General features: G+C 42.1%; 1 protein-coding gene across 3 annotated transcripts in view; it reads left to right on the top strand.

Annotated features, from left to right (window-relative positions):
- Positions 1-12659, top strand: part of LOC124470080 (piezo-type mechanosensitive ion channel component 2-like) — a 180005-nt gene that overhangs the window by 93882 nt on the left and 73464 nt on the right. For all 3 annotated transcript variants that reach the window (XM_047023792.1, XM_047023791.1, XM_047023793.1), the window contains 6 exons: positions 8840-9086; positions 10516-10729; positions 11036-11198; positions 11367-11513; positions 11651-11938; positions 12153-12383. In XM_047023792.1, the coding sequence (XP_046879748.1) occupies positions 8840-9086; positions 10516-10729; positions 11036-11198; positions 11367-11513; positions 11651-11938; positions 12153-12383 (1290 nt within the window). The remainder of the gene's footprint in view (positions 1-8839; positions 9087-10515; positions 10730-11035; positions 11199-11366; positions 11514-11650; positions 11939-12152; positions 12384-12659) is intronic.

Here is a 12659-nt window from a genome sequence, read left to right as displayed (position 1 = left end):
AGATTACACCTGTGATAAGCCAAAATATAAAATAAACCTAATATACAAAATAATGTACAAACGGTATAATGAACTTCTAATACACATCTAATATACATCTAATATACAACCTAAGCTAACCTAAGACAAGTGTTGCCTACAATTAGTGTAATATTGCTGATGCAACCAGTAGCTGAAAGTGCAACCAGTGGCTGAAAGTGACAGTGACTAGTGTGTAAAGTGACTAGTGAGAAGTGTCGACAGTATATCAATCCGTGTACCCATTGTTCTTTCATTTTTCCGTTTCAAAACCAAATCGGAAAAACCGAAAAAAAAAACTTGTTTTTTGTTTTTTCTGTTTTAAAACCAGAACGGAAAAATTGGGAAAAAGAACAACAGAAATCACTAGTTCTGTAGCGTTTTTTCTGTTTCAAAACCAAAACTGAAAAATGGGAAAATTACGTTTTTGATTGTTTCGTTATTGTAACATTTTGATCATGGAATTCTGGTGGAAATGCAGTAGCGGTTAGAATCGGTACTGTACTGTACTGTAGCGAGTGGTACGTGACAGTGGAGCAGGTGGTATGTGCCAGTGGCTAGTGGTATGTGCCAGTGCCTGACAGTGGCTAGTGGTACGTGCAAGTGCCTCTACTGGCACCTAGTGGTATGTGCCAGTGGAGCTAGTGGTACATGCCAGTGCCTCTACTGGCACCTAGTGGTATGTGCCAGTGGAGCTAGTGGTACGTGACAGTAGCTAGTGGTATATACCAGTGCCTCCGCTGGTACATGACAGTTACCGTTCTGTTGATAGTGGTACGCAAGTGTCTCGTGGCAGTTGCATTGGGTGTCTTGCAGCTTTTGTTTACTGTCATAACTGCCCCACGGCCATTTTAGAATAGGAGGCTATAAACTTTTATTTTTTCTGATATTTTCAGATATGTGGGGGCCTGTGGAAACCTGTGGATGTCGCGGCCGCTCATTGTTGGCTATAAGCCATAAAAGATCAAAAATCGTTTTCTGTCAAAATTGAGATTTTAGATGTTTTGTATAGTTAACACCCTAAACTTCATTGTCATGTACAAAAAGTATATGATAACTTATGAGAAACTGTTAATTTCAATAGGTTTTGGACATATCAGCTAGCAAGATTTTCAAGCCATGTCAAATCAAATGCTCAGTTTGCCTGCTCTTTTGAGTGCTGCCGCAGCCCATAACAACTGATCAATGAAATAACTTGTTATTAATGTAGCCTATACTTAAACTGACATTTACATTCACAACATCATTACAAACAAAATGGTTTTCTCCTATATCACTGTTTGACTCAGGTCGACTTTAAAATGATGTAACTTCAGTTGTGATAAGGATATCTGAGTGATTTAAAGAGATTTGTATCCAGGAGAGTTTGTAGTTTCCAATATGTATAATACCCAGAAAGTACATTTGCATTATAGGGTGTCATTTATTGACATGGTTCTTCATATGAAAATAATGATGTATTATTAACAACAATATTTACTCAGAGTATCGAAATGCAAATGTTGGCTACCTATATTGACTTCAGTTATTACAATTAATGATATCCGCCACTAGGAGGCGCTGGTAACAACACAACGATGTGCATTAGAGACTTAGGAGAGTCTACAACGGTGGAACATGTGCACGCTTAAATTCAGTTACTCTGAGTAAAATAATTAGTTACTAATTAATTACGTGTGTACAAGTTTGCTTTACATTAGTCACACCATTACACTATATGCAATATAATGTCTAAATCGACTACTTTGTATGGTGAGCTTGTAGTGAGACATCAAAAGTATGGTTTGGGGTCTGTTGGCACGAACAGTTTAACTTATGTTTCAAAAATAAAAGTTTATAGCCTGTTCTCCTATTCTAAAATGGCCGCAGGGGGGTTAGGCAACATGACAGTAAACAAAAGCTGCAAGACACCCAATGCAACTGCCAGAAGACACTTGCGTACCATTATCAACAGAACAGTAACTGTCATGTACCAGTGGAGGCGCTGCCACGTACCACTAGCTACTGTCATGTAACAGCGGAGGCACTGGCATGTCCCACTAACTGCTGTCACATACCAGTGGAGGCACTGGCATTTACCACTAGGTGCCAGTAGAGGCACTGGCACATACCACTAGCCACTGTCACATACCACTCGCTCCACTGACACTGTCACGTACCACTCGCTCCACTGACACATACCACTAGCTACAGTACAGTACATTTTTGGTTCTAACTGCCTCTCCAAACTGTCAGAGAAGTTGCAATTAGATCCTAAACTCACATTGGCTAAAACAAAAACACAAGTTAGACAAAATGAAGAAGTAAAGAAACAACAGCCTCTGATTAGACAAAAGACTGAAATTAAGGAAGCAAATGTGGATGCAATATCTACACAAAAACCAGGGAAATTTCAGATGGCGGCGCCAACACAGAAATATCACACAGAAAATTGTGAAAGATACAGGAAAAGCCCTCAGCACTCATGGAAACGTCCAGCTAGAGAGGCAGACTGTAGAAGATGCACATATTCTCAGATTCAGATTGAGAATGATGAGATTCACCTACACGATCATTCATGTGCCGGGAAAACAGCTGGCTGCAGCTGACGCGTTGTCACGAGCACCCCTTGGACCTGAAGACAGCACAGAATGTGACAGTCTGGAAAAAGAGTGCCAAGTCTACATTGACCACGTCATGGAACATATAACAAAAACTAAATTGGAACAGATCAAAAACTTACAGAACAGAGAGGGTACAATGACACAACTCAGAGCATACACAGACAGAGGGTGGCCCGTGCAGAGGAAAGCAGTTCCTAAGATTCTGATACCGTATTGGCCATACAAAGCAGACATACATGTGGCTGATGGGATCCTCCTGAAGGGAGAACGAATCCTCATCCCAGCGCCGATGCGCAGAGAGATGCTCGAGAGAATACACCATGGCCATCAGGGAATGACAAAATGTTTTGCCAGACCACAGCAATCCATGTGGTGGCCAGGGTTATCAAGAGACATCAGAGAGCTGGTGGAAAGATGCGAAGTATGCTGCCAATACTCTTACCACACAGAGCCACTGATCACAACACCGTTACCAGCTAGACCATGGCAGAGGTTAGCTGTAGACATCTTTCAGTGGGGGAAAGGACACTACCTGGTAGTGATTGACTATCTCCAGGTACATTGAAGTAGCCAATCTGCCGACCCGCACAACTGCAACCACAGTGGAGAGACTGAAAGTCATCTTCACCAGATTTGGCATCCCTGAAGTATTAGTGACGGACAATGGGCCGCAGTTCGCCTCATCTGAGTTCTTAACATTTGCCCAAGAATATGACATTGAACATGTCACTAGTAGCCCCAGATACCTGCAGAGCAACGGGGAGGCGGAGAGAGTGGTCAGAACCGTGAAGCAGATAATGAGTAAGAATCAAGATCATCAGAGAGCTCTCTCAGCCTACAGAACAACCCTATTAGCTCACGGAGTCTCTCCTGCAGAACTTCTGATGGGACGAAAATATAAATCTACAGTTCCAGTCCCACCACAAACTTCCCAAAGTGGCCAGATCTCCAAGTTTTCAGAAGAAAAGACACAAAGCTGAAAGAGAATCAAAGGGAAGCGTATGGAGCAAGACACAGAGCAAAAGAGTTGCTGATACTTGAACCAGGCCAGAGGGTATGGATCAGGACGGCAAAGACCACTGGAACAGTCCAAGAACCGGCATCATCTCCAAGATCATACAATGTGGAGACGGATCTGGGAACGCTGAGAAGAAACCGGGCTCAGCTGACTGTTCTTCCAGAACCGGGCCAGCCGCAGGAAGATCAGCCCGACTCTAATATGACTGTGACCAGATACGGGAGAGTCTCCCGCCCACCTAAAAGACTGGACTGGTAACACACACACAACATTGTAGCTTAGTAGGCCTGCTGTGAAAAGGCGCAGAATAACCCCCTGCAGCAGAGCCGGAAGGTTTTGGTAGTCTACTCATTCCTTCAAGGTTAGGAAAAGAAAAACACTAAAGAATGTTATACACATGTTGTTCATGTTTGATGGAAATGCACTATGCTGAAATGTGTTTGTTCTGTGGCCAGATTATTGAGTTAAATGAAGTGTTAACAGGAATATGGTTAATGATCTAAAAGGGGGGATGTAGTGGAACGTTTGACTGAAACGGCGCTTGACTTTTGAGTAATGACTGATGTACGAGGCGGGAGATGGTTAATAAAGTTACATGTGCTAATGAAGAATACACGTCGTCGTTAATGTCTGGTATAACAGAGCTAGTTAAAATCATACCATTGTACACCTATAGCTGCCAAATAATTAGCCTACATTTTGCTGACAGATTGAAGGGCTAGACAACAAATGTTGTAATTAATCACCGACTAACAACACGGAAATGAATGACGCATTGAGAAGGCAAGTCATCTTCTGATATTGTCTTAATTTTCTCTGTGTTAAAAGCTCCAAAATGATCTGAACTGGCAAAAACGTTATAACTATAAATGTACTCAAAAATGTACAAATTTTCCATGTCCCTATCCACCCCCCATAATCCGCCCCCCATAACCACTAGCCACTGTCACGTACCACTCGCTCCACTGGCATATACCACTAGCCACTGTCACGTACCACTCCTCCACTGGCACGTACCACTTGCTGCACTGGCACGTACCACTACAGCTACAGTACAGTTTTGGTTCTAAATGCCTCTCTAGGCTAATATAATGTACTTATGTCTCGAGAGATAAGTCGGGTCATTTAAATCAAATCACAGGTGCACAAACATACATCGATTGTTTAATAAAATTACTAAATTCAATTGAATGGCCTGCCAACCGCCTTTAAACTAAAAGAAAAATAATTTAATTGGCTCACGCCCTACTTCGCTACATTTCTCATTTTGTTACTAGCTACGATGGCTGGACGTACTAGCGGCTAGTATGGAGTCAAATTAGGGTCAATAACAATTTGCAGGAGCACAAGAGATTCACATTTCTTGTAAGGAGGGGACCGCTACTGCAATGAATAAGCACCTCAACGTTGTGCATCAGCAAAAGGTAAAATGCATTAGTCTTTGAGAAACAATGGTGCCAACTCCAGCTGCCGTTGCAGGACAATCCTCCTCCTCCACCCAAGGTATGCATGGTGAGCGCAACATAGCAAGTATCCATCGTCGACAATAATAAGCCTTAATAATAAGAGCCAGGGTTCTACAGTGCAACTATTTCACTTGCATATAGTGATGTGTCGTTCGTGAACGATTCTCGGGAGAAAGACTCGGGAGTAACGAGTCCTCTCAAAGAACGATTTGTTCATTTTCTTGTAGCCGCGCATAGGGACTGTTGCATAGGCTCGTCCAGGTAAACAAATGATTTGTTCATTTCCCGACTCGGTCTTCGGGTACGAGTCTTTGGATAATTTTTCACGTGACCTGCATAGGCCCAGTACTGGTAGCTAGAGGAAACAAACGATTCGTTCATTTCCCGACTCGGTCTTCGGGTACGAGTCTTTGGATCATTTTTCACGTGACCTGCATAGGCTCTGTACTGGTAGCTAGAGGAAACAAATGATTCGTTCATTTCCAGACTCTGTCTTTCTACTAGTCTTTGGATCCTTTTTTCACGTGACCCGCCTTGTATTTTTTAGTAGAGGAAACAGTTTCCTCATTCCCTTTTGCGTGGCCTCTGTTTTAGTAAGACGTGAATGATATTCAGTCATCATACTGACTGGTTTTGTTACTTTCACTTTACTTTTACACTTACAGTTCAGTGCAGTGTAATTGTTTGCCGTGATAATTAAATGCTAGTGTGATTATAACTGACAATTTAAAACCATACAAACTGTCATGTTGTACTGTATTTAATAGAGGAGATTTTCTTAAAAAATATGATCTGCCACACAAATGTGCAATTCAAGTAAATGGTCTTATATTATATGGAAAATTCTGTGTAAGAAACACTTGATTTAAGTCAGTGAACTTTGATTGACAATAGGTGTGTTCGACTTCATGGAGCGCCGACGGCGCCGACAGTCGGCTGCAGCCGGCTGCCCTGAAGCTGAGAATGCAATTGGCTCAGTGGCGTGCCGTGAGGTTCGTGGCTGGGGAGGCACTGACTCTTTCAAAGTCAGATTCACAAATATATGAATTCAACAGGGCAACTCAATTCACTATTCATATCCACTATCAGTATTCTTTACACACACATATTTGGCCAAAGAAAAGCGTTACATTTAGAGAAAGTGCATTTGCTCCGCATTCTCCGTGTTCCTAATTTGCCATCACAATTCCACAATTCATACTCATTCAATAGAAATGAAAGTATATACAGTCCATAACAAAAAGACAAACGTTTTATTCTTGAAAATAACAAAAACAATTGTTATCTAGTTTTATATAATTTTGTTATCTTCTTTCCCGTCATTTGAAGCAAATCTTTTTGCTCCGGGCATCGATCTTCCATCTTTTATCACTTCCAGTTTTGATTGAAAGTCCAGTTTTGAGAAATGTTAAGCTTCTATATATATGTGCAAGATTATAAAAATGCAAGATTATATATATATCTTATAATCAGTCAGGGCAAAAAAACAAACGATAGGGTGGACTTTTTCTATTTGACTTTTTTAGCTAGCAACAACCACACAATGGCATTTGTCTGTAATACATGAAGAAGAACAATAGCAGAACAAGTGTTGTATTATGCAAATTATTTTTGACAAACACTTTTTCTGCTTCTGCAAATCTTTTTCTGCTCCGGCAAATCTTTTTCTGCGACTGCAAATTATTATTGACCTTAATTTGACTCCATAAAATTCCGCTTTTTCGAAACCAAGCGTTTTCCAGCGGCAGTTTCAAGTTGTTAGATTTAGATAGGAAAGAGGTGTCAATGGACTTTGAGGTTCACTGTATGTCCATTTTACCCACCGAACTGTCGTTATTCAACCATGACAAGTTAAAATTGGTTTCCCAATCAATGACCCCTTTAATAACATTGCAAATAAATGAAATCAATTACAAGGCAAACATGTTACAAAATGAAGGTTAACACCTACCTACTCTACCTTGATTATTGTAAACCAGAGAGAGAAAGCAAGAGGTGAGGAAGGAGAATGAGTAGGACAAGCCAGAGCTGAGGAGAAGATCTCAGGAGATCAAGAATCCACAGAACAATGCTTCATAATTCACTTTATACCCAAGAACAACCCATAACACCACATCTTGACCCTTATCAACATATGACTAGCAATGCCAAAGTAAGTTACGTGAGGTGTGAGACCCATCAAGTAGAGACTCCGTCTAGTAACTCCAAATTTGAGCATATGAGATTTGGGGCTAGGGTGACACTCAGCCTTACAATATCTTGAATAAGAACGCACTATATGTATTGCTCTCTCATAGTTCCATACATTACCTACTGTGTGGAGGTATGGGGAAACACAAAAAAAACACTTATCAAATTGTCATACTACAGAAGAAAGCTGTAAGAATTGTAAACCAGATAATTACAACCCAACCGATGCATTATTTATTAACCTACATGCTTTAAAATTCTATGATCTAGTTAATCTTAAAACTGCACAGATAATATACAAAGAACAAAATAGTTTACTTCCTAACTGTATTCAGAGGTTGTTTGAAATTATAGAGAGCCAGTATGAATTAAGCGGAATAGGAATGTCTAAGAAAACAAGGGTGATGACAAATATAAAAAATAGATGTATATCTGTCAAAGGTGTAAACTTCTTGAATAGTTGTGACAAGGAATTAAGAATGTATAGTTCACTGCAAAAAAAACAAACACATGATCATCATGATAATTTTTGTGTATGAAACATTTGGATTTTTGTTTTTATTTCAGTTTGTTTTGTTTTTGTATAGACTAAATCTAGGAGTGAAAGGGTTGCCTATGAGAATATACATTATGGAAAAAGGGTAGGTATTATAAGCTAAAGCTTCAGCCTACACCTTTTCGGTCAATAACGTTTGTACTGTTTGTTTACTTATTTTTTATTGATTGCCTTATTTAAAATATTTTTTTAATGTTATTTCATTATTATGTTAATTCATTCTGGAAAATTGTGCATAAAGACCGAATAAACTACTACTACTACTACTTACATACGAGCATTCAGGGGAGGTAGACTGCCTCTCTCTACACTGCTTTGCACACGTATTTCATTGCAGCCTGGGTCCAGTCTGGTGTCTGTGTAACCTCTGTGGGGTCTTCCAGTCTGTTGGCTGTGTTTGATGTCCCCCTCCCACTCCCATTTCTACAGCGCTCATCCATCTGCCTTGTCCAACACACTCACTCTGCAATTCACAGCCTACTTAGCTCACTCTTTATAATGACAAATGTCCACATAATCCACTCAGCGCCTACTACCCCGAAAGCACTGTCTAGAGGACAGAACAGAGGAGAAGTTAGGAAAGGGGATACTAATCTCACTTTTATGCTTCCTGTTTGGTATGAATGTGTGAACCTGGTCTCCTGTGTGTACAGTATTTACTGGTGAAACAACAGGACACACTGGAGGTTTTATCTCTCTGATTATTTGAGAAAATATGTCTGCCCCAGGTTGCCTTAGTGGCTTACCTGTTAGAACACGTACCATTAAGGCTAAACACAGAGGCCTGGGTTCAATTCCCTCTGAAATGTTAAGAAAACACAGGGTTGTCAGCTTCCCACCTGTAGTCAGACTCATCCCCACCAGAGATGAGCCCAATGAGGGCTTTATCGGACTGAAACTTCAGTCTGTTAAACTCATTAAGTTTGCGGATAAAATATATATATATTTTTTTAAATATGTCCACCCACCCCTCCTGTCCTTTCCTCAGGAAAATGTGGAGGAGGAAGAAGACGAGGGAAAGGATGAGTTGGAGGATGAGTTGTTGTTTGAGGATGACTCTGAGCTTGAGGAGGATGGGGGGATGTCGGAGGAGGAGGAAGAGGAGGAGGAGGAAAGCACAAAGAGGATGATCCTTCGTCAGATAGCATCCATGGCGTCCAAACTAAGGGAAATCATTGGCAATCTGATTACCACTGCAGGGAAAGTAATGGTAACCATATTACTGGGCCTCACAGGTATGACACACACTTTGTTAATCTATTGCTGTAGTATCAGTGTTATTATATAACATGACTGCTCTTTTACAATGCACCTATTAATATAAGCCTAACCTGACAGGCCGTCACTAAGAGACTCTTCTCTGTCTGGGTTATGGTCTCTGCTCAAGAAATACAGTAAACAGATCTCCACAGCCCAGCACCGGCCGTCCATCAGCCTGCCTCTTTCTCTCCCTTCTCTGGTTCTTCTTCTCTTTCTCTGTTTTAGGGCTGCAACTATTGATTATTTTAATAATCTATTAATCTGTCGATTCTTTTTTCCATGAATCGATGAATCGGATAAAAAAATAAAAAAAATCATTCATTTCCAGCCTTTTATTCAAAAACAGAACTGACAGTGCAAATTCACAGTGCAAAAAAACTTCAGAATGTGCATAAACAGGCACACAATTTTGAAAAGGTTATTAATATTAGCATGGATTCAATGTTATTTCCAAGATGAGCAATTTATTGGAGTTTTGTTTAAAACTTTATTGAAAATTGAAAGGTTGTGGAAGTAGGCCAGACTTTATTAGAATAATCTGGTGTATATTTAAGAATTTCTGACGCAATAAAAAAAAAAAAAAAAGATTTGCGAGCATTAAGCTATTTTCAAAGACTAGGGATTTTCTTTCATTTTATTTGAAACGTCATTGAAAAAGTAAAAGCTGTGGAAGTATACCAGACATTGTTAAGATACTCTGGTGTCTGTTTGAGGTTTTATATTCCAAAAAATATGATAAAGTCAAAATGGTATGGGTTGTTTTCACCCGGTCCCTAACGCGATGCTGCAAAGTAGTGTCTTCCGAATGTAAGACTAAAGTTGAATATGAAAGTAACTTCACCTCGGTCAATTAACACACTGTTTCGATGTATTTTGGGTGAAATGCTCCCACACCTTGGATGACTTGGGTTGTACTGATTCCTCTGCCTCCGCCATGTGTTTCAGAACAAAGTTACTCAACAACGTCTCTCCGATAGCCTTTCCTCTACCTCTGCTCCACTCCGCGCTCAACCAATTCTTTTTGTTTTTATTCTCAAACATCGACATAATGAGTGGCGTAATAATCGCGCGACACTACAAATCGATAATGAAATTGGTTGCCAACGCTTTTAATAGTAGATTTTAATCGATTTAATCGATTTGTTGTTGCAGCCCTACTCTGTTTGTCCCATTCTCTCTGTCTCTTGTTATCTCTCTCTCTCTCTGTTTGTTTTTGTCTCTCTGTTTCTCTCTGTCTCTCTCTCTCTGCATCATTTCTCTCTGTCTCCATCCTCTCTCTCTGTCTCTGTTGGTCTCTCTCTTTCCATCATCTCTCTCTGTCTCCCTCTGTCTCTATGCCTCTCCCTGTCTCTGTCTCTATCTCCATCTTCTCTGTCTGACATCTTATCTTGACCCATCCTCTAGGGATCATGCTGCCATCCTTGACCTCTGCCGTCTACTTCCTGGTATTCCTGGGTTTGTGTACGTGGTGGTCACTGTGTCTGACCTTTGACCCCCTGGTGTTCAGCTGTCTGTGTGTCCTCATGGCCATCTTCAGTGCAGGGCACCTGCTGGTGCTCTACATCTACCAGCTGCAGGTTGTTCAGGAGCTCATACCCCCTGGAGACCCTTACGCTAGGTAACACTGTGTGTGTGTTTGTGTGTGTGTGTTTGTGTGTGTCAAAGAGACAAAGATAGAGTGACGGATAGAGAAAAGACAGGAGGTGGGAGATGGTTTAGAGGAGGGCCATGTTAGTACCAAGGTCATTCAGGGAGTGAAATGCAATTAAAGAAAAACTGAAATTAGCAAGGAGAAGCATTGTAGGTGTTATTGTTTTGGTGTGAGAGCAACATCAGAGCTGCTTAGATGGCAGAAGTGTATGTGTTCTAGAACGCATTCTAGAATGTCTAAAAAACCCTTTAATGTTTTCTCCATGTCTGCCAGTGTGTTTGGGGTGGTGGCAGTGGTGCAGACAGACTGCTCCGCCCCCTGGGCTCTGAGGCTGAGGCCAGGCCTGGCCTGGCACCACTACACCAACCCCCTGCTGGTGCTGGTTCTCTACTACACACTGGCCACCCTCATACGGCTCTGGCTGCATGACCCCCCGGTGAGACACTCACACACACACACACTCACACACACACATATTCACACACATCCACACGCTCACACACAGTTACATACAGTCACACCACTCACTCACAACACACATCCACATAAACACACACTCACGCACACATACACTAATGAGTACATTTATATATAAATGTTCCAGATGTCAGGGGACAGACAGGGGATTGAGAGGGAGGAGACAGGATGTGATATCAACAATGACATCACCAGCGATATCCCCATTGACATCATGCCCTCAGCAGAGAAGAGGAGAGAGCAATGGAGGACCTACCATATGGATGAAAGAAACGTATGTGTTCCTCTAAATCTCTGTTCCTCTTATCTCCTCTCCTCAGTTTGACCAGTAGGATGTTCACTAGTGTCTTCTCCCTCCCCCTTTCTGTCCTCCATCTCCCTGCTCTTCCTTCTCCACCTTCTCTTTTCCAGGTCCTGATTGGGACAACCTTTGGCTCTCCTCTAAACTACCCCCCCTGCCCACCAACCCCCTACCCCACCCCACCCAACCTCAACACCTCTTCATTGGACCTGTACTCAGAGTCCCGATACGAGGCAGGCCAGGGGGAGAGGCAGGTCGGTGGCAGCATGTATGAGGTGGTGAGGGGCCCTGGGTCCAGGCCGGCCTCAGAGACGGAAGTGCTGCATGTGAGCCTGGCTGTCACAGCCTTCAGGTTCATCATGAAGCAAAGTTACATCTGTGCCCTCATTGCTATGATGGTGAGATCCTAGATGTCAACCCACTCAAGCATCCCTCCATCTCATCCATTCATACATAAACCCATCATTCCATCCATCTATCCCTCCATCCATTCATACATAAACCCATCCCTCCCTCCATCCAACCATACACCCATCCCTCCATCCATACACCCATCTCTCTATCCCTCCATCCCTGGGTCCATCCTTCCACCTTTCCAACGTGTGTCCCCAGGCGTGGAGCATCACGTATGTGAGCTGGCTGACCTTTGTTCTGCTGCTGTGGTCATGTGTGCTGTGGATGGTGAGGGACCGGCGACGCTACGCTATTCTGTCGTCTCCCTTCATGGTCGTGTACGGAACACTGCTCCTGCTGCTGCAGTACATCTGGAGCTTTGAGCTGATGCAGCCCCTCCCTGGGCTCTTCCTGAAGAGGGAAGTGCCGTTCAGAGAGCTGGCCTCAAAGGTACACGATACTGTACACAGCAGAATGGGAGCTTCGTGTTTGTAAATCGAAGTGTAGGCTGCACTGGAATATAGGCTGCACATTAAAGGGAACAAGATACCATAGCACCGAGTAGCGCTGAGCGTAATCATGCTCACGACTGTTTTTCCCCCAGAAGCACTTTTTCATTGGACAGCTTGGATAGCCATCTACCTAGACAACATTCTCAATCTGGGTGAACACAAAAATTATCTAAACTACAGACCATAGCATTACACATATGAAAACAGAACAAAC

The sequence above is a fragment of the Hypomesus transpacificus genome, chromosome 8, assembly GCF_021917145.1.
Source record: "Hypomesus transpacificus isolate Combined female chromosome 8, fHypTra1, whole genome shotgun sequence".
Taxonomy (NCBI): domain Eukaryota; kingdom Metazoa; phylum Chordata; class Actinopteri; order Osmeriformes; family Osmeridae; genus Hypomesus; species Hypomesus transpacificus.
This window is presented reverse-complemented; position numbering and strand designations above follow the sequence as displayed.